This window comes from Abrus precatorius, unplaced genomic scaffold (genome assembly GCF_003935025.1).
Source record: "Abrus precatorius isolate BTA unplaced genomic scaffold, Abrus_2018 Scaffold4, whole genome shotgun sequence".
Classification (NCBI taxonomy): domain Eukaryota; kingdom Viridiplantae; phylum Streptophyta; class Magnoliopsida; order Fabales; family Fabaceae; genus Abrus; species Abrus precatorius.
The window spans coordinates 20168356-20193472 of record NW_020874384.1 but is presented as its reverse complement, the minus strand read 5'-3'; the positions used below and the strand labels follow the sequence as shown (position 1 = coordinate 20193472).

The 25117-nt window shown below is 31.9% G+C and overlaps 4 protein-coding genes across 4 annotated transcripts; 2 read left to right on the top strand and 2 right to left on the bottom strand.

Annotated features, from left to right (window-relative positions):
• The first annotated feature begins 5509 nt into the window (after positions 1 to 5509).
• LOC113865507 (tubulin beta chain) lies at positions 5510 to 9019 on the top strand. The gene is made up of 3 exons (XM_027500108.1): positions 5510 to 6006; positions 7697 to 7966; positions 8070 to 9019. Exons 1-3 carry the CDS (start codon positions 5607 to 5609, stop codon positions 8744 to 8746), a joined length of 1347 nt encoding a protein of 448 aa, XP_027355909.1. The 5' UTR covers positions 5510 to 5606; the 3' UTR covers positions 8747 to 9019.
• A 3192-nt stretch (positions 9020 to 12211) lies between these two features.
• On the bottom strand, positions 12212 to 13972 carry LOC113865508. Its single transcript, XM_027500109.1, has 4 exons — positions 13468 to 13972; positions 13297 to 13359; positions 13064 to 13138; positions 12212 to 12894 (listed from the first exon to the last, which is right to left on the bottom strand). The coding sequence occupies exons 1-4, from the start codon at positions 13738 to 13740 to the stop codon at positions 12472 to 12474; spliced, it is 834 nt and encodes a 277-aa protein (XP_027355910.1). The 5' UTR covers positions 13741 to 13972; the 3' UTR covers positions 12212 to 12471.
• Positions 13973 to 16656: 2684 nt separating this feature from the next.
• Positions 16657 to 19025, bottom strand: LOC113865509 (transcription initiation factor TFIID subunit 11). Its single transcript, XM_027500110.1, has 3 exons — positions 18665 to 19025; positions 18516 to 18586; positions 16657 to 17118 (listed from the first exon to the last, which is right to left on the bottom strand). Exons 1-3 carry the CDS (start codon positions 18953 to 18955, stop codon positions 16803 to 16805), a joined length of 678 nt encoding a protein of 225 aa, XP_027355911.1. The 5' UTR covers positions 18956 to 19025; the 3' UTR covers positions 16657 to 16802.
• A 2871-nt stretch (positions 19026 to 21896) lies between these two features.
• On the top strand, positions 21897 to 24760 carry LOC113864464 (putative ER lumen protein-retaining receptor C28H8.4). The gene is made up of 6 exons (XM_027498199.1): positions 21897 to 22244; positions 22550 to 22749; positions 23439 to 23579; positions 23733 to 23813; positions 24320 to 24444; positions 24534 to 24760. Exons 1-6 carry the CDS (start codon positions 22022 to 22024, stop codon positions 24580 to 24582), a joined length of 819 nt encoding a protein of 272 aa, XP_027354000.1. The 5' UTR covers positions 21897 to 22021; the 3' UTR covers positions 24583 to 24760.
• The last annotated feature ends 357 nt before the right edge of the window (positions 24761 to 25117 follow it).

Genomic DNA, 25117 nt, shown 5'->3' with positions numbered 1-25117 from the left:
TCATAAATTTTATATTATATCAACATGTGTAATTTTAATTAATATAAAGATTCATTTTTGTTTTCAATAAAATTATTCTTCTCTTTTACTTTCTATTTAAATCTTAATTCAAAAATTTAAAATATATAAAGTATATAAAATTTGCATATGAAAATTTATTTATCTTATTTTTCAATCTATTTATATTTGATATTATTCAATATAATATAATTTTATTATTATATTTTATATATTTAAATTATAATTTTATAATATTAATATATACTAATTATAATATAAACAAATTTTTGTGACATATAAATATATTTACTAATCTATAATTAAATTTTTTATAATAATATTTATAATATTTAAAGTCACATATATTTATTTTCATTTAATATTTTTTATCTTTCTGTTATATTATAAATAATTAATTTAATATTTAAAGTATAATTATTTTAAAACTAAATCATATATATATATATATATATTTAATTAATAAATATACGATTCAATAATAAGAGATTAAATTATGATACTTGATATATAATAATAGTTTCAGAAATACAAAATAGGTTTATTTAATAAAAAAATTATTTATTTTTATCCTTAAATTGTGTGCTATATAATTTTATAAGATAAAATAAAATATATAATTTTATTTCTTCAATAATTTTTACCTTAAAATATTTTAAATATATTTAAATTTATTTTTTTATTAAGAATTCTTATGTTGTGATATGTATATATACATGTTAAATTATTACAAATTAATTATAAGAGTATTTTAAAACTTTATAAAATTAAATTTATAATTTATAAATTCAATTATATTTGAGTTTAAACCTTTTACTTTTAAAGTTAATTTATAAATATTTAAAATTATATTATAAATCTTTATATAACATATGAAATTATTTTATTAGTAATAATATTAATATATACTAATTAATTTTAAAATTTAAAATAATTTAAAAGTATTTTAAAACTTTATAGAATTAAATCTATAATCTTATAAATTTAAATTTTATTTGAGTTTAATCTTTTTACTTTTAAAATTAATTTAAAAATATTTAAAAATATATTATAAATCTTTATATAATATATGAAATCATTTTATTAGTAATAATATTAATATATATTAATTAATTTTAAAATTTAAAATAAATTAAATATTATCATAAATATTTTATAGAATTATTTTTTATTTTATAATTATTAATTATAATATTATACTATAACATAATAATTTATTCGTGTATCGCAGGGATCACTTTCCTAATAAATAAAAATAGTCATTTGGTATAAATAAATTCCTTACATTATAGCATCGTGAAATGAAATATCATGTATATCAGCCAATGAAATTATCTAAATGTTAAATAACTTAATATCTCTTAAATAAGATAAATAAATAAAAAATTATCTTTCCCATATAATATAAGCAATTGAATTTCGGTTTAAATTCAATTTAAACTTTTGGAAGGGTAGTCTGAGGAAATTTTTGCAATATTATTATTTATATTCAGTATATAAATTTGTACAAAATGAACTAGATATATTACTTTTAATATACTGATAGTTAAAGTTTATAAAAAAATATTCTAGCAAAAAAAAAGTTTATAAAAATATATATATTTTATTTTATTTTACTCTTAAATCAATATTTTTTATTTATATTTTTGTAGTTTTTAATAAATTTATATATTCTATTAAATTTTTTTTTTATTAACACTATTCTACTGTCTAATTAGAGGAGGAAGTAAGATAGAAAACGTCTTCTTAACATTTTTATAAATATTAATTAGAAATATAACGTGGGCTTAAAAGAAATTAAAATTTTATGTGTGTTTTGAAGTTTTCAAACTCTTTTATAGAATTTATCCTGCTTGGTTATTTAATTAGCAGTTTTTTTTTTTCGTAATTGGCAAATGAGTTGTTTTTGGGTCAAGGCAAATGAGTTTAAGAAGGAAAAAGTTTTTCTTTTGTCAAACGAAAGAAAATATAAGACAACGTCTCAGCTTTTGATGTTGGGCCATCTACGCGTTTTAAGGTTGAGGCCTTTTCTAAACTTTTTTTTTTCTTTCAACAATCACAATAACAAGTTAAAGTATCCTGAAAACATAATTTTTAAATCAATTATTGTAAAAACTAAAATCTCTTACACACTCATACAATAATTCATGATCAAATAATAATATAAAGAATTGTTAAAATATCGATACGTTATTATTAAATAAAAAAAAGTAAATGTTACATTATTTCCTCGCGGCCTTATTATTTCCACCACGGCTCTCCCAAAGCTTTTCTTCAATTTTATAAAAGTTTTTTTTTTTTTTTTTGTCAACGAGTATTTATTCGTGTGCACTTTAACATAGCTAAAATTCAATCTACATTAGTATATGGATCGAGGATTGCGTGTAGGAACATTAGATACATCAATTCATCAATAAAATAATAAAGCATTAATGCATCATTAATATTTATTAAATGTATTACGCACTTTACAATAGTTAAGACTGCATCAGAAGTATGGAGAGTTGCGCGTATGGTGAACATAAGATACATTAATTTAGTAAAACATCAATGCACATTAAATTTTATTAAATAAATGATATTATTATAATCTCCACAATAAAGAGGATGCCAACATTGCCATTTAAGATTAATCTCGCGCATCCAAAAACAATAGTAAAATCTTATTGAGGATGAAAATCTACTATACTTTATATTTTTAATACAATACAAAATATAATAAAAATATATTTAAACGTGTTAAAATTAATCTTATATTTTAATATAATAAAACTTGTTTAATAATAATGTATTAATATTAACAGATATTGATCTAAATAATAAGCGACTCAATATCGTTTAAACAAAATTTTAAGTTCAAATTTTTATATATATAAAAAAATTTTAATAATTAACTCACTTACTCCATTTATCCATAAAAATAGATAAAATATTTTTTATTTTTCAACCAACATTATTAACAATCTACCCCATTTTTGTTGACTTTATATAGAAAACCAAATTATGCGGGTTAAATTATTAAAAATAATACTCTCATAAACTTGTCATAATACCTTTTTTTTTGTTCGAAAGTACGATACAGATGACATGGATAACTTTCTTTTAGTGGGCTGGGCCGTTTCATTTTTTGTCAAACAGTATATAAATTGACAATAACATTTTGAGGTGCTGAAAAACGAGCATGACTTCCATTGGAAATTTATTTTGCACTCTTTATAAATTTTTAAAACTACTCTTACATACATCTCAATAATTTTAATTCCCATAGTTTTAACAATTAATCAATTATTATTTTATTTTTCAACATATATAATCACCAATTAATTTAATTATTAATGTATACAATTATTAATAATCTTTTGTTGTTAACATCACTTAAATATTAATTTATAAGTTTTTTTAAATGTGTTAAATTGACTTGTAAATAACTTTCATATTTAAAATTTTATAAAAACTAGATTAATTGATTAATTACTCTACAAGTCATTATTAAATGCTACATATCATGTCATTGAACCGTCTGAATTCGGTTTGGGTCACATGCAATAATAGAAGCAATTGATGAACGGAATTTTAAAATGGATTGAGTCGTTGTGAATGGCTGATAAATGCTTCCGGCACCTGTTATTTCTGTATCGCCTTGATTTTTAAACATAATTTCCAAAAATAAATTTCTGAAAAATGTAAAGTAACTTTCATTGCCTTTCTCACAAAACAATAAAACCGAAAATGTCATTTTTTTTCTTCCAATGTTTACAAAAAATTGCTTAAATAAGTAGCCAATTTGTTCGTACAGGTAAAGAATTTGATAATTAATGTTGGTAGCGACAAGATTAGATTGAAAGATATATATTTTTAAAGAAGTGTAAAAGAGACAAGAGTAATTTCTAAAAAAAACAAAACAAACGAAGAACGTGTATCTAAAAAATGAAGATGTAGAAAAGAATGACCCTTTGATTACTGCATATCACTTTTGGAATTAGTCTCAATATAGTACAAGTCACAGTGAAATTAACATGTAATTTCACCCAAAACAAATATCAATCAAATAACTCGTTCAATAATAACAATTATCTGTATTATTGTTGTAAATTATGACCGTACACTGTTGTTAATGTGGGTTTTAAAAGGTTTTAGACGAGGTAGACATATTCAGTGAAGATAATTACCTGTTTATACGTATAAATATTGGTGCATAACGAGTATTTTTGTTGACACTTTGGCATAAACAACGCATAGAATATATGAAGTTGTTTTTCCCCGCTCCATTCAATTACAACACTTATTTACTTTTACATCGCCTTACATGCACATTTTATATCTTCATCTTTAATTTGTGTTTTTATTTGTCTATAAACTTGAAAAGTAACTTTAATAACCACATGCCAAGCATTTTAGAACTCACGACATTAATGGTTTTGTGGCACATTGTCAATTTAGTTTACGACATTTTTCTAACACCAAGGACCAAAATCATTGACGTTGCTTCTTTAATCATTTTAGGACTAAATTGATAATACTAATTAAATTTAGAGACTTAATGTTATTGATGTTATTTGTGATAAAATCTTGATGTCACTGATGTTAACTTTATAATATTTTGAGACTAAATTGACATTTTTCTAATATTGATGTTATTCGTCTGCCCGGGTCAAATTTACGGGCTGAAATGATTAATGGTCGACAAAAAAAAATAATTTTTTTATAATACAGACAATTATTTTATTTACAGAATTAATGATATTTAAATTTTAAAAACTGAATTGATGTTTTACTTAATGTGATTTTGTCATCCGAATTATCTAATTGGGATTAATATCAATTCATGCATATTGGATTCTGTATTTTATCTTTAATATAAGTCCCCTAAATGAAGTTATTTAGGCTCGTATCATCCACGTAAGCAAACACAAAAATATATATGGTCCATAGGAAAAAAAAGGTAAACAAAGGAAATACAAAAAAAAAAAAAAAAAGACCTCGGGTGAGCATAGAGGAATCAGATTTTAAAAAGAATGTAATAATTTTATACCCCTAAAGAACTAACTTATTTAGATGACATAAGAAGATTAGTTAATTGAATTTTTAAAAATTAAAGGTACGAATAAATAAAACATTTAAAATAAGAAAAAACAGAAAAACACGTGGTAAAGTTGAAAATATTTAAACTAAAAATAAGAATTATTATTGACGATCTGAATGCATTTAAAAAATAGGAATGCACCGAATAGAAGCAATCATGGAATGGGTGGAAATGTAATTTGGGAAAGGAGGTTGAGAAAGGTGGGGCCTGAGAGATAACGTGAGGGAAGTTATGCGCTGGTACAGTTGGTGGCGGTAACATGGCTGTCACCCTTGAAGAATGAACGGCACAGGACACCGCACTCGAAAACAAAATATCCCGCCATTCGTTATTACCATCCTAACCTCCGAATATCCCTCTTCTCTCTCCTTCCATAAATGACTGCACTCTCCTCACCCTTAACGTAACCCCTCGCATTTCATTTCATTTTGTCGCATTTCATTTCATTTCCCTCCCTCTTCCAAATAAATACCAAACCCTAAATCTCTCCTTCTTCGTCGCAACCATGAGAGAGATCTTGCACGTACAAGGAGGCCAATGCGGCAACCAAATCGGTTCCAAGTTCTGGGAGGTAATCTGCGATGAGCACGGCATCGATCCCACCGGAAAGTACAGCGGCGAAGGCAATTCCGATATCCAACTCGAGAGGATCAATGTGTATTACAATGAGGCTTCTGGTGGAAGGTATGTTCCCAGGGCGGTGCTCATGGATCTTGAACCTGGCACAATGGACAGCATCAGATCTGGCCCTTACGGCAAGATCTTTCGCCCCGATAACTTCGTATTCGGCCAGTCCGGTGCCGGTAATAACTGGGCCAAAGGTCATTATACCGAAGGCGCCGAGTTGATCGACTCTGTTCTCGATGTCGTTCGAAAGGAGGCTGAAAACTGCGATTGCTTGCAAGGTATATATTCACATTCTACGATGCCAGCGAGTTGTCTTTGTTTTTTCTATTTTCGAATGCAATAATGCTTGCGCGACGTTGCACCTGCAGATCCGTTAAAATTTTGTGTTTACTTTTCTCTGTTTTTGTGTCGTTGATATTTGTGGTTCTTTCGCGGTTATTCTATTTTTTAAAAACTGTCTTATTCAAACGGTGATTTGTCAGTATAATAGATCTACAAATTTCTCTGAATCCAATGGACGATGACGACTTAGATCTTAGCCACTGGATTCAGTGTTTAGTGATAAACACAGTATAAGTTGAACCCTACATTTTAATTAAATCCGAACTGGAGAATGCGCACACTGAGATCGCTGATATAGTTATGTTCCTGGGAGATCCAATGCCAAGCTCAATTCAATCCGCATAAAAACTTTGCTGTTAAAGAGTTCCATTTCACTTTATGATGACTAATTTTTATGGATCAATCGTGTATGGTGTCGTTGTCTTGATAACCGAACTCTAAATACGTTGAATGTGGGAAATAACCATTGAGAAATATTTTTCGCCATTCTATCAAGTTCCTGATATGCAAAGGAAGGGGGGAATATTTGTATGACATTAACGCCTCTTATTTGCTATCTGCAGATCTATAATAAATAAAGGAATAATAGTAGATCTGAAGTAGTATCGGGATTTTCTTTATGTCATCTTTCTGCTGTAATAATTGCTTTCTCAATTTCTTTTACTTGTTGACATTTGGCAAACAGATTGCTTGTTTTTGGGAGAAAATGACAGGGCTGAGCTGTTAACATGGTCCCTGTTGTCAATAGTGAAGACATGCAGGGACCACGTTATCTTTTTATAATGCGTAATTAATTAAACTAAACTATATAAAATCTGCTCTTTCCTGCTATGGTGGCCTGATATTTGACTACTGTTTTACACTAGTACCCCTCTGCCCCCATCACCGGAAAAAAACATTCTAACAGGTCAACTATCTATCTTTACTTTCTCAGGTAAGTAATGTTTAAATTGATTGTCAAAACAGGGTGAGATATGAAGCAATAATTAAAATAAAATGGTCCTATTACAATGCACCTACGTTGTGCGTTTACTTGTAGCAACTTTACCAAAGTAAATTTAAGGTATGTTATGTTCTTATGACTAATAGTCAATAAAACACTGGAGTTAAGCTTGTAATTGGTATTAGCAATGTACGCAATACATGGAATTGTGTATTCAACTTGGATCTCTAGGTACATGGAGCAAGTCGCTGTAGTATATTAATTTACCATTTACCACCTGGATCTGATTTCATAGATTGAATTGGAATGCCGCCTGCAGAATAAAGCAACGCAGATTCATGAAGCAAAGTTTTGTTTCTTTTTGCCACATTATGATTTATTAATTAGATAGCAGCTTGTATTAGTGGTCTATAGCTACTGTGAGCATGATTCCTTACCCTACCAAGACTCTGAACAGAACAGGATTGCTATGCTCCATGGCCTAAAAATGTTGCTTCTTTGAGATTGTGAAATTTATTAAAATGCTTCCATATGTGATGTGGCTCATAATTGGTACCTGCTTCTGGAAATATTGTTTTTAACGGTTTAATAATTGTCTCAGGATTACACTAATTTGTGAACTTGCAAGTTTTGTCATCATTTATTCATTCTTAACTCTGAAATTTAAATTCATTTTTTGTCAGGTTTTCAAGTTTGCCACTCGCTTGGAGGTGGCACAGGTTCTGGCATGGGAACACTCTTGATATCAAAGATTAGGGAGGAATACCCAGACAGAATGATGCTCACTTTCTCTGTTTTCCCATCTCCGAAGGTTTCTGACACAGTTGTGGAGCCATACAATGCCACTTTATCTGTACACCAACTGGTTGAAAATGCAGATGAGTGCATGGTTCTGGACAATGAAGCACTTTATGACATTTGTTTTAGGACATTAAAACTCAGCACCCCTAGCTGTAAGTATTATATTCTCTGTCCTAGGCCCCGAATCAATCTCAAGAGTAGGCATACAAGAAAATAATAACGATTGTGTATTTCTCTCCTATGGTTTGCTTGCAGTTGGTGATTTGAACCATCTGATTTCTGCTACCATGAGTGGAGTTACCTGTTGTCTGAGGTTTCCTGGACAACTGAACTCTGACCTCAGGAAGCTGGCTGTCAATCTGATCCCATTCCCCCGTCTTCACTTCTTTATGGTGGGGTTTGCGCCTCTCACTTCCCGTGGATCACAGCAATATGTCTCCCTTACTGTCCCAGAACTGACTCAGCAAATGTGGGATGCCAAAAATATGATGTGTGCTGCTGATCCCCGACATGGCCGATACTTGACTGCATCTGCTATGTTCAGGGGAAAGATGAGCACCAAAGAGGTGGATGAACAGATGATCAATGTGCAGAACAAGAATTCGTCATACTTTGTCGAATGGATTCCCAACAACGTAAAGTCCAGTGTGTGTGATATTCCACCCAAGAATTTGAAGATGTCATCCACTTTCATTGGGAACTCAACATCAATTCAAGAGATGTTTAGGAGGGTGAGTGAGCAGTTCACTGCAATGTTCCGGCGCAAAGCCTTCTTGCACTGGTACACTGGGGAAGGAATGGATGAGATGGAGTTCACTGAGGCAGAGAGTAACATGAATGATTTGGTAGCAGAGTACCAGCAATACCAGGATGCAACTGCAGACGAGGATGATGAGTACGAAGAGGAGGAGCCTGAGCATTACGACGAGTAGTAGTTGGATTAAACTTGAGCAATGCCCTAATGGTAACTACTGGCACCGATCTAGTTTTGCTGCTATTCGTGTATCTACAGCCATATGAACTCTCTTTTATTCTCTTTTCTCTCTGCTGCCTTATATTTTGCCGATTTCGCTTTTAAATGTACTACTTTTCAATTGTTTGGAATGTACCCCGTGAGACAATAGTTGATTATTCTATACTCCAATTCCTATGCATGCAAGTGTATGGATGTGTTTTGTTTTTTTTTCGGTCAAGTATGAATAAGTTTGTTTCCTCCCAATTCGCGTTGCACTAAAAAACTGGACCTTTTCTTTTTTTCCTATTTTCCTTTACATACCCTGAAGCCCTGCCATTGTCCTGAGGGGCTTAAAAGTGGGGCGGGCGTGTCAGATCATCGCCGTTCTCGTCCTTTTGTATTTCAATACTGCGGGTAAATATTTTTTACCTAAATTATAAAAGTAATTAATCAGAGCATAACTTACTAAGTTAATTCATTTTGAGTTAGGGTAAATAAATGAACAAGAAACGATAATCTTAATTTTTATCCGCAATCTGATTTTATGAAAATGATTATAGTTATTTTATTTTTTCATCCGACACTTAAAAAAATCCTTAATTGTAAAAGTAATAAATTAGAGCACAACTGACGAGATTATTTCATAACGAGTTAAGGTAAGTAAATCAATTCTAGCCTACTCTATTTGTATCCATAATCTTATTTTCATATATAAATGAATTCTAACCTACTATATTCTTAACTCTAACATGTAATTATTTCCTCCCCTGTTCTAATGAAGTTAGTACGCAAGTAGAAATCGGTCAATCAAAAAAATTTGAACCCACTGGTCAATATGCATCTCAAATCATGAACATATTTCCCAGTATAAATCGTAAATAAAATGAATATAAATAACTTGACCATTCTGCAATAACGTGATATTTGCAACTCCACAGCATTTGGTAGAGCAATATCAAATTTGGGTCATCAAGGGAATCAATCAATTTATTTATCTAAAGCCTAACACAGCTGCATTTCATGTCGAGTGTGGCCGACACAACGAAACCTAATCATATATTTGGTTTTGAAGGATAATTAAAAAAATAAACAGTAAAATAAATGTATAAAATGGGTATACAATTGAAGTTTTGTTAAAGATACAATCGATGTTTTAATCATTTTTTTAAAAAATTAAAAAATTGCAGATAATAATTAATAATTTCTCAACCGCGAGAACAAATTTAATGACAGTCGTTACCAACAAATAATTTAAGATGAGTCATAAAACAAAAGAATTGCAATAAAACTTTACGATTCTAACTATTTGAATTATTAAATGACACAGGGAGAGGGATCTGAAATTCGATAAAGCTGAATAATGGAAGCGCATCAGAGTCATGGAAGTATGAGGATAAACATCGCTCGCAAATAGACGAGCTTCTCATAATCCCGAAATAAATTCTCATCATTTGCTTCCTTAACAATCAAAATTCATCCACTTGTGTACACAATAGTAAATATAATAATATGCTAATTACACAGAGACCGAATACGATATTATTTCGATCATCAAGACGAAGCGAATATAGAATACATAGAGATATGCAGCATGAGATGGAGATACTGTTGCAGCCCTCATTCTTCATTTATCGATCATTATAAATAATGGAGACGATGGAAGCTCTAGAAGTTTCCTTATTCAGCCACGGTGGGCTATGGACTTGACTCATTGCCCATCAATGCTTTTATGGGCCTCCACTCTTTTGGGTCTTATTTACACATGTTGAGGTGCTGTTTAGCTTTCTCCCTGTTTAAGAACAGACTAGGCATGGCTTTAGGCCTATCCGTTTATAATACAAATGCTCTTAACAAAAACAAAAGTTGGAAAATATATAATAACCCCACAACTTTTTGGTGCAAAAATATAATACAAGGAAAGAAACAGAAAGTCTGAAGGTATATTACAATTTTTTTCTCTATATTTAAAATATAAATATATAGTATAATGTAACATAATTTATCATGAACTATAATTATGTTTACAAAAAAGCTTCGCATATTGCAAGTATGTTTAATGTTGACTAGTTATGTGCACTGAATAAATTAATGATGCTAGAAATTTATTTAAATTTCACTTGTAGCTATAGTTGTTGGGTACAATTTAAAGATTTCCACAAACGGAAAACATCTTTTTCGCTTACAATTTTGGTTTGAGACTATTCCATGCTGAAACACTTTTCCTAGAGTCACGCTCCTAAAGTTGCGAAAATCCTTCAACTGCTTTACTCAATTTATCCTGCTTGAGGATAATATTCAAATCTTACTTCTATCAATAGAATAACGTTAACAACTTTTTTTAAACACAATTTTAAGTATTAATTAAAATTTATTAAAAATTATATAAATTTTACTTTTTCTCAAATTTAGTTTAATATTTTTTTTCTTGTAATTTTATAATTTTTTAAAAATTTGTAACAAATAATTTAAGATGTGTTAAAAAAAAAAAGTATTACTAACCAGTCTCTTTCCGCATGCTGCGTGATAACTGATAAGCAAAGAAGGCAATCAAACTTCAAATATTGTTAGATGAGCTTCCTAATTCAGAACTAGTTATGACCACATCTTACTTGAGGCTTTTCCTTTCGGTACAGAGAAAACTAATCCTGGTGGTTTCTATTTTAAACAACCCTTCCAAAAATTAATTTTTAGAAGTTATTAAAATATAGTACATAATTTTGTTTTAAAAATGGAGTGGTGCGATTAAAAAAAAAAAGGCGTTGCCTAGCCTAAAAACAGGCCCAATCCAGTACAAGAAAATAAACAAAGTACAACTCAGCATGCTATTGAATTTGGATTCTACTAAACTGCAGCCCCTAACCCTCACGTGTGCACGGCACAGGTGCAACAAGCCTAAACAAACCCTAACTCAAACACAAAACACAGGCGGCGCTCCTTAGCCTATTTTTTAAAAAAATTGAATCTTTTTTTTGGGGTCTATATTTAGAAACAAAAAATACTACCTTTTTTTTTTAATAATTTAATATTTTCTTTTCTGAGTCAAGAGATATTGCAGTGTGTCAACCTTAGCTCCATGTGCGTTGAAAATAGTTAAATGGGCTGTTAAAACAATTCATCTCACGATAATTCCCAACTGCATAAAATAATATTTGATTTATTTTTTCCAATGTTCCATTTGCGAAATATATTGAAACTCATCCTAGTCCCAAGGTAAGATTAAAAGCAACAATATTTCAATCAGAATATTCACAATAAAATTACGCGGCAATACAATGAACGGAAAAAATATAAATAATATTTTCTACTATCTTAATTTTTTTTTGTTATTGTTAATTTTATTATTATTTTCTCTCCTATTATTATCTTAAAAATTCCTTTAAAATTGAAAAGAATAATAATAAACAAAAACGGAATGAGTAGTGAATAGGGGATGTTAATATACCATTGCACGAGCTTTTAAATTGCCATTAAAACTCGGAATCAGAAGCGCTGTTATTATCATCATGATTCATGAAAGATTCAAAATCACCAGAGCGCTTCCCTGATATACATTCTGTGAAACAGTAACACATTAAATTCCCTCGCGGAGGAAAAACAAATAGCAGTTAGTAACGAGATTGAAGATAATGGCTTAAAAGGAATCGGGAAGAAAAAAAGGTAGAAGAATTATGTGGATGTATATATAGCAATAAATATAACACATCATCTACAAGAAAAACGGGTTTTACTATTTCCGAATGGATTCTTCAACCTATAAATCTGAAGCCTATTCTTTCGAGCTTGAGCTGCCACAGCCCTACTCAGATCTTTCTTCACATTCACATCCGACGCTTCACAACACTCCATTGTCATCGACTCATCAAGTGGTAAATTCAGATCAGGAATTCCATTTGGGCCCACCTCGTTATTACTGTTGCAGTGGCCCAGGCCCATTGCACCGCCACTGTTGGACGGCGCTCCCGACGACGTCGTTGCGTGTCCGCATGGTTGCCGAACAACGCGCTCAGCCTCTGTGATTAAGGGTGCCCCAGCCGTGTGATTCCCCATGAAGGGCGGAAGGTGCGGCATGGCGGTGAATTGCAATTGCTGTTGTAAGAGATGAGTTTGATTTGGGCCAAGACATAGCTGTAAAAAGAAATGGTAATTCAGTAAATCAAAATAAAGGAGTGGACCCAGCATCAGGAAAGAGATAAAGCAACATAAATACAACCCAGAAGGAGAAATCTTCAAATAATTAAAAAAAGAGAGGATAAGCACGAAAATTGTCATGCAAATGGTAGTAGAGCAATAGTACCTCTTGCTTCCTTGCTTTCAACTTCAAATTGAACTCCTTCAGCTTGTCAAAATAACACTTCACATTCTTCACCTCCTGTTAAGGATTTTCACAGATCAACCAGAACCCATGAGCAATAATTTTCTCTCTCTTTTTTTAAATAGTTTTATTTAAGAGGGTCCAAAAATTGAGGAAAACAGCCCAATTACTTGCTAACCGAGAAAACAGAAAAGAAAGAAAAGAGAGAGATTTACCCGACAGAGCAAAGCGTTGTCTTTAGTGAGTTGTTCTATAATCCTGAGATAGTGTTCTCGCTTCTAAACAAGCAGAAATAAAAGAAAATCCAATAATTAGATAACGGGGGATGGAAGAAAGAAGAAAAAAACAGAGAAACGTAAATCTTATAAAAAACGTTTGAAGAATACCGTTTTGAGTGAAAGGTTAGCTGTGAAGAGTGTAGTGGGGTTGTCATCGGACTCACTGGGAGAGAAGGAGAACGGGGTTGCAGGACTCGAAGCTTCTCTTTTGATGGTAACTGCAATCGTAGATCTCTTCCTCTTCCCACCCCACTTTAGTGGAAGGATTCCATGGCCACACTCCGATTCCCATATAAGATTTGGGAGCTTAATAAGGATTTGAGCAACTTCACTCTCGTGTTGGTGTTGGTGTTGGTGTTCATGTTCATGTTCCTGTTTCATCCTCTGTTCTCTACCAAATCTCACTCTTCCTTTGGAAGGAAGAGCCTCTCGCTCTTTAATAAAAACACAGAATTTGGAAATCCATGCCCACCCTCACCACCTCCTGACACGTGTCGCGTGTCCACCCATTGAGGTCACTAGGGTTTATGCTTGCTTCAACTTATTTTCTTCTTCTTTTTCTGTCTTTTTTTTTGTCCTCCTGTTTTTTTTGTAATCACATTGGATTGCTCGTGGGAGTTATTTTGGCCAAGTATCAGTATAATGGATGGGATTTATAATATTTATATTTATTTCCAAATAACAAATAAAAGTATAAATAATATATAATAAGGTATTAAATAATAACATATAGTATTAAATGTTTAGTAAAAGAAAGAATAAAAACAGTTAAAACTCTCTCTCTCACTATATATATATATATATATATATATGTTAAAGATGAATGAATATTATAATATTTTCATTCATTAATAACAAATGTAAAATTTAATCTTAAAAAGATAATCTAAGACATTTTTGGATATTTTCATAAGTTTTAACAACAGTTATTACAAATAAGAGGGTAAATGTCAAATAAATTAAAACTAATTTGAATATAGAAAATATTAATTACATTTTTTAATACATGTATTGTTTTTAAAAATAGAGGAGAAGAAAAATAGAGGGAGTAAAAAGATAAAAAAGAAGAAAAAATTTCCATACATCTCATTAACTTCAGATTTAAATTTTGATTTTAATTAAAATATATTGATAGTGTTATTTCTTTCACTATTACCCAATATTAATGTTGCTGCTCTCCATTGGTTGTCGTGTGGGTATTTACAAAGAAACTCCGAAACTTGAATTGACAAAAACGTTTTGTAGGTGTGAAGGGTATGAGATTGTGTGATTTGTTATGATAAAATTGGAAAAATAAAATTTCACATAAATACAAAATTAAGAGTATGCTTGATTATTTTTTAAAAATAAAATTCAATAAAAATTTGTATTTTTTTAAAAACAGAAAACTATTTTTTTTATAAAAAAAAACAAACACTCCCTTAATCTCTATTTTGATAAAATCGTTATTCATGTCTTCCACTAATTTTTGGACAACAAGGTGAGTTAGTTAAATTATAATATTTACAGGTATGGGAGATACGCTATAATTTTAGTCCGGAACAATAGTGTATTAGTCCAGTTACTTGTACTTTATTTGTTTTTTCTATGTTGTTTTGTTTTCATTGTGTCGTTCTTCATGGTGGATTAAACATATTATAAGAAAACACCAAGTAAAATAATCATTGGTCTGTTACTTGTTAGGTTCTGGATCCAGTATAACATTAAAATAGCACAAATAATACAATGAAATTGAATTACACCTTTTAACAACAAAAGATACTTAGATAGTCTAAAATGAAAAGTATATTTTAAAAGAAAGAACAATGAAATCACAACTATTGATTAAAATAGTAAAGGAAAACATTACGACTCTGTGTGTGTGAAAAAAAAAACCTTACTGTCATATATTACAATTTCTCTTAAACACTCATTGAGAGTTTAAAAGCCAGAGTTACTGTATTATTAACAATTCCAATAATAAAATTACACATAGTTGGAGATCATGTCACCTTCGATACACTTAGAGCAATGGTCACACCGGTGTTTAATGGCATGTGACAGCATGCCTAAAAAAACCCACAAAACCACGGTAGATGGTGTTGCACCCATGATGGCTATAATAAAAATATGATATAAATAAAAAAATGGAAAAAAGAAGAGAACTGAAATTATTATTCAAAATAGAAAGATATATTACAAAAAAAATCAAAATATAAAAATATTGAAAAGAGATAAAACATGCAAAATAAAACCAGAGCAAAGAAAGGTAAGAACGAAAAGTAGAAAGACAAAAACTACAGTTATACAACAAAACTAAAAAGTGATTGGAAAAAATAAGAAAAATATATACAGAAAGAGGGGGTAAACAGAAGAGAGAGATTCAAAGAGGGACCGTCGCCGCCGAAGATCAACATGAAAAGAACTTAAAGTGATAAATGGGGCTTATGGAATGAGAAAATTAGAGAGGATGGGTCCTAATGTTTGCTTTAAGGTTTTCTTTATTATAATTCATGGATTATCCTATTAAAATGGATTGGGTCAACTGGACTCAACTCTTTTGCTTTTGGGCTGATTTTATCCATATGCACATTGGGCACCGTATGAAACTCGACACACCATAACCTCTGTGTTGCACCTTGCTAAACTTTCATCATACCATAATACCATGGCCCATCATTGAACAGCACAAGCTACTACAAGTAGCAACTCCATCGTTTTCACTCTTGATGGATCCCAGCAATGTTTTAATTGTATTCTTATAAAACTGTCACACAAATGAGAAAAATTAGTGTAAGTTAAGTTGGAGGATCTATTCAACAAACTGTGTAGAGTTTTTCAGTTGAAATAGAAAGTTGATTAATTACTTAAAATAGCAAAAATGCTGTGACAGTGTGAAAAATTATATAAAATAATTTTCAGCAACTCATGAGAGTAGCTTAAATGGAGCTTCCCAAAGGAGGCATGCAAGCGAAAAAATTTGGGATATGAGCGTTGGATCATATATATATATAGATTGTAAACCATGTGCAATATATTAAGGAAGTGTTTTGCGAGAAGATTGTTTTCAATTTCCTAAGAATCTTAACTAAGAAATCTTAAATTCTTATATTTGGTATGTATTTTTTAAAAGACGTTCCCCAAAATAATTTTTTGATCGTGTTTTCGTACAAAATATTTTCATAAGAGGAGGTAAGAATTCAAGATTCTTATGAAAGGAGAAAGTTTTAAGTATACTTGTCTAAAATTCCCAGAAATGTCATAGACATTTAGGCATACTAGGTACATTTATCACATTCTTAAAAATCACGATTACTAGGAAACATAATTCTTAAGAATGAAAATGGACTGCATATCAAATGCCTCCTAAAAGTCATATAATATTCATGCCTTACAAGTTGTGTCACCAGCAATAAATGGTAGTAAAAAAATGCAACAATTTATCACTGTCATAAAGAGCGTGATTAAGCAAGCTTTCTCCTCTTTGCTGCTGATAAAATAACTTCATCATCAGAGTCATCGTCCTCATCATCTTCAGAGCTTAGATCCTTAGATTTCCGCTTCTTGGAGAGTTTTGAAGTGGAGTTCGTTGTCTTCTTTTTAGCAGAAGAAACAGGGGAGATCGGGCCATTTTTCTTAACTGTGACAGACTTGGTACTGCTCTTAATAGCAGCTATAGCCTTAACTGGAGAAGTGAGCTTCTGTTGCAGACCTCTTTTTTGCTTTTTCTCATATACTTTCATGGCGATCTCCTTAGTAAGCAAGCCCGATTCCATCAACCTGCAATTGCATTCATTAATGGAAATAAACAATCTTCTATTCTTTATTAACTACAGGAAGTATTTTTATTGCTTGGAAGATAGCAGATAGACAGCTGCTCTTTTCTGCCAGTTTCAAACAGGCATTGTATCTTGTTTAATATCTTCCATTTTTTTCTTTTAGATAAATGATCTGATAGCTTTTACACCTCCATTCCACAGGATATAAAAGATATGGGAGAAATTTCAATCTGCAGAGAAGATTGTCTTGTTTAAATAAGGGCTTTTACATTTGATAAATGGTTACTGTAAAATTCAATAGCGCAAGTGTCACTCGTTGCAGTAAATAAATAAGGTTTGTCACAAAAGTTTACAAGTGTTTGTTGACATATGGCACTGCAAGGTTCACAGGTAGTGTAAAACAATTTACATTGCAGGTGAATCAAAATTAAACCCGAGAAGACATTGCATTGCAATTTCAAGGAACAAGGGAGAGAGAAAGAGTGGGAGAAGGTAAGGCGAAATAATTTCTACAAATGACATTAAAAGCAAGAAAAGTATAATTGCTTGATGCTTGCAACGGTGATAAAGACTATGATACAGAAACTGATGGCACACAAAAGACAGCAAAATGAGTACAACACAAATCCAATATAGACAGGAAGGGTGGATGGAGTCTTATGAAAAGGTTCAAGAAAGAATTTACCGTGCATTAAGTTAAACCAACGAGTACAAAATACACTATTTCCATTTAGTTTCCCCATAAATCCACAGAGGCAGGTATGCTTAGCTCTTTTGGGGTTTAGGTCTTTTGAGCTAACAAACGCTCCTTTGAGAGGGATGGAAGATTGATCAATCACAAGGTAAATTACTCGTGCAAGAGGGGTCAAAAAACCTTGTCAGGAAACTAATAGCAATCATAACCCTCACTTTAGCGCAGACAATTTGATATTCTTGTGTGTTATAAAAGCTGGGAAAGTACTATTGAGCTTAATGCTGACATCTAAATGAAAGGGTTTTATTCAATCAAGTTTAAGGATACGTGTGAAACATTAAGAGCATTCTATTACTGTACAAAGTCCACTTGATTGCCAAGGATATGATATTTAGCCTTCTTGTGTATCCTTGACACCAAATTTACTCTATATAGGGCATTTAGCTTCTTACTTAGACCCTGATAAATTTCACTGTTCTTCCGTCTCTACTCTCATTATTTACTCAAAAGCATATTTTACGGTGTTTCACAGGCTCTAACAATTGGTAACAGTGCTCTTGCTGGGAAGCATAGTCAAGTATTTAAGCTAGAAGAACTAACGAAATTAAAAGGAGGAGGACAACATTAAGAAAACAAAATCACAATTGATGAATCATAATGCTGTTCCTTCCTTCACTATATCAGCTGGTAAATGAAGAACTCACCAGATTTGAGACATTTCGCTAGTGGGAACTTGCTCTAATAAACTCTCGTAGAAAATCCTGAGAGGGTCTTTCTGAAAAATGGGAAGAGTTAGAAACTGATTACTCAAAAGTAAGAAAAGAACAACAGAGAAGAGAAGCAAAATGCACACCTCTTCAGGTGGGTCTCGTTTCTGGCCAGGTAAATCATAAACCTTCTTTTCTTTTTTCTTCTTCTTTTCCTCCTCTTTTACCTTCTTCTTCTTCTTCACTTCCTTAGAATTGGAGGTTCTTTTAGTGAGGGGCATGTCGTCATCGTCGTCATTGTCTTCTTCCTTCTTCACTTTAGGTTCCTTCTTAACTTTTGAAACCTTAACGTTGGAGGTAGCGAGCTTTTTCGAACCGGAACTCTTGCTGTTATTTTCCTCCTCTTTTTTCACCGCCTTCAAGTCTTCCGAAGCCATTTTCTCACAAAATTCAATTTTAATCTGCAATGCAAAATGGTAGAAGAAGAATTGCAGTGTTGCCCTTTCCCTTTCGTTTCACCAAGTAGGACTTCGGGGTGTATGGAAGTTAACGGTCCAAAATTCGGATCAGAGAATATTGGGCCTGGCCCCAAACAAAGCCCTTTTTGACATCGTGTGACCCATCACTTTTACACGGCTGTTGACAGAAAATTACTCTTGTTCGTTGACAAAAAATAAAATAAAATTACTCTTGTTCTAGGTTCCTTTCATTGACCCAAAAGACTCCTTTCAAAATCTTATACACGTAAAACGAAAATAAAAAATAAAAATCATTGCCTGAACCAAAAATGAAAAAAAGTCAAAAAAACCATTTAATGGATTTCTTTCTTGTTCCAAAATTTATAAACAGCCCTGTTGCATTATGAACTGGCCAGTTGCAAAATTCGAGTACAGATCCCTATTAAATAACTTTATATGTAAAGAGCTATCTAAAGAAGGGGGGGGGGTGTATTTTGAATAAAGATAAAGATAAAAATTTGATTTATAATTCTTCTACCCAGGTAGCTTAATACTAATTTTGAAGGGAATAATAAATTGGGGGCCACTTATGTTTTATGACTCGAACACATAAATCTAATTTTTCGTATAGTAATTTGTTACCCATTTTCTTACTTATTAAATAAAACAATAAATATTTTTTTAATCAATAACCATGGATTTAGTGGTACCTAAAAAATTATTATCCCTGGCTTCAGACGTGAGAATTTCTCCTTCCAAACAAAAGCTTTGCATGAAAGCAATTGAGAATATATTCTGCTAGTTCTCCATTGGACAAAGGCCACGCATGCTTCTCCTTTGGTATCAATCCCAATTCCCAAACCGAAACTCAATGGGCCAAAAAGCTCAAAGACAAGGAAATAAAGGTTTATATACCCTGTATAATTGTAAACACCTAAAGAAAGATAAGAACAGAACAGAAAAAAAAAAAAAAGAAAAAAAAGAAGAAGCTGAAAGTACAATATAGATGTATACAAATCAAAACACAAGAAAAGGTGGTTCAGTTGGAGATATAATCCACACCTCGTCAACCTCAGAATTTATGCTAAAGCGAACAGAAATCACAAAATGGCACACGAATTGGGTTGGATCCCATTAGATTTGCTGTATGGTATCACTATTGTTCTCTCATCATGTATTATAAATTGTCTAACAAGCAGAGAGTGAATACAAGTTAATAGAAGCTGAGAGAAAAATGGTGTGGCCTATGAAGGAGAGAAGGGGTCCAGCATGGAAACAAGGGTGGACCAAAAACACACTGTCATCCATATCTGCACCTCCTTTGCAACTGGTGGCCATAGTTTGCATAGTTATGTTTCTGTTATTTGTTCCATCTTACATAAACTTGAAGTCAACGGTGCAAACAGCCACCATCAGCTTCCACGTGTTCCTCTTGGTTTTGCCCCTTTTCCTCATTTTCATTGCCTACACCATCTCTAGATGTGGACCATGCCTTGTGCTTCCAGTGCCACCGTCACTCTTTGGTCGCTTAAGAGTGCGAACCGAATCAGGGGGGTTTCCTTGGGGTGTAGCGGCGTTGGTGGTGTTGCTTTTGGTTTTGGCCTCTTACCTCTCCAATTTCAGGTCCATGTGGTCGCCACTCATTTGGAGACCCAACTAGTTCCTACAATCATCATATATATGTAAGTCATAATGAATCTGAAAATCAAAATGCTAGTTTCTAAGGCCCCATCCAGTTTTTGTGTATGGCATCACATCTTAATCAGAGTTTAATAAATGTATTAGTTTAATTTGCTCCATGACTAATTTCTCCCCATAAATTTTTTTACTCTTGTTTAACCGGGCCTTCTGAGATTAATTTAATTTTTTTCTTTGGTCCAATGAGATTAATTTAGTTGAATTATCATTAGTTACCACCGTGTTGGATACCTTAAAGCATAGCTTTGGTGGAATCATACATAGAATGAACGGCCCAGGTTATGAACCATAGCCGAATCTAAATCAATCCAGTATCACATATAGCGCGAAAGAAAAGGAGATCATAATAATTTCTTGCCTAGTGAAACCATTGCTTTATCAACCATGGCCTGATTGATTTTTTATTATTTTTTTAAGTATAAAATCATTACTTTTTTTATTCTATTTTTTAAAGATTTATATAAAAAAGTAAAAATATAAAAATAAATATTTCCTCAAATTAAACAACAGCTTAAATTTATTATTTTTCAGTTAGGTAATCTTGCATATGCAAAGTGACACAGCATATAAGCCAGATATGGATTTCAACTCATTCCATGAAATCCATATTGAAAGTGGTGTCTAAGATTTATAAATAGGCATTAACTTCAAAATTAGGAGAACAGTGTCGAGATCCCAGCCAGTTTACTGTACAATGAATCATTTATTAAGAGAGTTTATATTTTTTTTATAAGTTATTTTTAGTTTATTTTCTTTTAATTTTGATAGTTTATTAAAATAAAATATTTCAGTTATTTTAATTAATTTGATGATCAAATTTATAATATGAAATTTCAATATAATAAATAAATATTTAATTAAATTATAATTCAAACACATCTTAAGACTATTATCGATATCAACCCAAAAGAGTATTTATCATTTATTGTTCATTTATTCTTTAAAAAAATTTATTGTCATAAAAAAAAAAAATCATTTGAAATACATTGCGAAGAAAAAGGTTGTTGGAGTTGAGGTTAAAGAAGAAAGTGAATATTAATTTTTGGTCAACACATTTATTATCCTTGTAGTCATTAATACGAAATTAGAATGGGGCATTTGGGAGTGTGGGGCGTGAGATGTACGATCCTAAATGCAAGATAAACGGAGGAGATAATGGCGAAACAGGGTCGTTGAGCAAACCCACCCGTCGCATAACTAATATAAACACGCACCGCTAAAATTTTTGACACGTGTCCCACAATCTGACATTGGAAAGTTGGAACACGTTTTAGATTAGTAAGATTGATAGAGATTTATCTTACGGAAGGAGAGAACAGAAGAGAAGAGAAGAAATAATCGGAGAAAATGAAGGGAAGCAAGAGGGCGATCCACACCATGACGACATGGGTTCGCCGACAACCACCCAAAATGAAGGCCTTTCTGGCGGTGCTATCGTGCCTCGCAGCCTTACTCTTCCTCAGAATGGTCGTTCACGACCACGACACCCTCTTCGTCGTAGCCGAGCTTGTCCATGCTTTAGGAATTTCCGTCCTCATTTACAAACTCACCAAGGAAAAAACATGTGCCGGTACCAATCCCTTCCTTCAATGCCCACCTTTTTTTTAATTTTGGAAAATATATAATATATAAATAATATTATAATTCGTAACTTTTACCAAATTGACATTCTCAATAATGATTAATTTTGCTCTACATTTTCCTTTTTGGATGAAAGTAGATAACGAGTTGCTTGATGTGATTTTTTTTTATATGATTTTGACAAAATTTGGTTTCTTGGCTTCATGCATGAAAGGAAAATGAAATGAGGAGAAAATAATCTTCGATGCTTTTCTAATATATCTGCATGTAACGGGCAATTTTAAATCTTTGCAGGACTTTCGCTTAAATCGCAGGAGATGACAGCTTTGTTTCTAGCTGTTAGACTATACTGCAGTTTTGTGATGGAATATGATATACACACCATACTGGATATGGCTACCTTGGTGACGACCCTCTGGGTCATTTATATGATACGCCTCAAACTCAAAGCTAGTTATATGGATGATAAGGACAACCTTGCAATTTACTATGTGGTAAGTCTATAGGCTATATTTCTTCCCTCTTCTTTTGCTTTCATTTAGCAATATTGCTTATGATGGGGCTTCCTGTTAAGCATCTGTCAAATTCTAGTGTTGAATTTTTCCAACCATCTACTGCCTGATAAACACTTAAATAGATATTTTTTTTGTTCAGATTGGCATTATTTACAAAACTGTAGTTGGTCGAAAATGTGGTTTCTTCTGCATACTTTTCTGCATGGATACGACATCTCTAGTTAAAAATTAGTATGTAGTGTTTGTTGATGATTCCTTGTGTGTGCATTCCCTTTCCATTGAAAGGAACATTGTTTTCAAGAAAAAGAGGAGGTAGGGGAAATGCTTGAATATGTTTTCCGTTATTTCTGCTGTTCAAAAACAGAGATTATGCCTGATTGTGAAGATGATATTGGAGGAGTGCTTAGTTCAATTGTTTGTTTTATAAATCTTTATTGATGAATCACATTTTTAAATTTTAAAATGGGTTCAAGGGAACAGAAATTTCATCTTAATATTTTTTACTATTTTTGTCAGTTTTCCCTTTACCCGTATGTAACTATCTCTAAAATGAAAGTATTTGTCATAAGAACTTGGGATATTTATCTTTCACTTGACTAAATGAATGGAAGATTCAATTGCTTGTAGTATGGTATGGAGTGTTTTAATTTTCTTTTGCCAAAATGCAGGTGATACCTTGCGCAGTGCTGTCCTTGTTTATTCACCCAACAACCCGGCATCATACAATTAATAGGATTCTCTGGGCATTTTGTGTTTATCTTGAAGCTGTGTCTGTTCTCCCTCAGCTGCGGGTCATGCAGAACACAAAGGTATTTTAGATATATGTTTCTGCCTGTCATCTTTTCTTTAGTATATTACCTTTTAATTGTTTGAAACGGTGATTATGATGTATTTGTTACGGCTTCCCTTGCCAGTTAATCTTTCTAAATACAGTTGTTGCTAACTCTTAATTCAACTTTCAGATTGTTGAACCATTCACAGCACACTATGTTTTTGCCCTTGGAGTTGCAAGGTTCTTGAGTTGTGCACATTGGGTCCTTCAGGTTTGTCAGAATTTGAATTGCTAAGATGTTTTTATATTAGCTAATTCTGAAAATATGTAAATGAGTTGTTCATAATATCCCACAGATTTAGTGGTATAGAGAATTTTCATATTTAATTTTGGCATCAATACCTCTGGCTTGCCAGTTATGTCTTTTGCCTGTGTCAACCTTCAATATCCAGTGAAAGATAGGACCGACCATATACTTTGGCCTCTTATCTATTAGTTTTTCTACCTTCAATTTTCAATTGTACAATCTACCATAGATTTTTCTTATGCAATTATGTTGAGCTCTATTAAGTTTACACGTACTGGTGGAAAAGTTAGATAAAGTGACTTTTAAAGAAAGTTAGTTTAAGTGCATAAGTTGATTTTAATTCGTGTGAAAAACTTGATTCATTTTACCTCATTCATTCAATTTATTTTCTTCTCCTGTGCTTGCTTGATGAGAAGCCTATCCACACTAACTTATTATCTAAGAGAGTATGGTTGGGTTGTGTTCCTTAGGTGTTAGATACTCGTGGACGTCTACTAACTGCTTTGGGTTACGGATTGTGGCCTTCAATGGTTCTTCTATCAGAAATTGTCCAAACTTTCATCCTGGCAGATTTTTGCTACTACTACGTCAAGAGGTGGATAATGAATTCTGAGAATATGCAACATAAATCTTAACATACTCTTTAAAACTTTCTGACTTAATTTTGTTTTTCCTTGGCTGCAGTCTTGTTGGGGGACAGCTTGTTCTTCGACTTCCTTCAGGAGTGGTGTAACACTGTAACTTCAACATGCAGCATTCAGGAAATCACCATAGCTTGAGGATCTTGATATGTTATCTATCTGCGGTCATTAAGTGAACAAAGTTGAGAATGTAATATAACATATGTAACTTTGTGGAATTTTAATTTATCTTTGATCAGTTCAGGTTAGTATTGGTAGTTAACAGCAGGGACGGACGAATGCTTTTGGGGACAATTGTCCCTACCAATAAAAAAAAAAAAAAAAAAACTTTTTCTTTATATTTTAGTATTATGTGTATATATATGTATTTGCTTTGTCCTCACATATTTAAATACTGGGTATTGTCTTTAAAATTTAAAAATTTCCAATCCATTACTAATTAAAAGTTATCAAAATATCAAATACATTAAGTACTCGTTTGGATACGAGCAAACGTAAGTTGGTTTTAAAAGAAATCAATTTTAACAAACGGAGGAGCCTAGGGTATATGCCAGAGCTCTACTCGGACAAAACCTTGTCTTACTAAGTTACACATATCATATCAATGCAGCCCAAGAGCTCACGTGT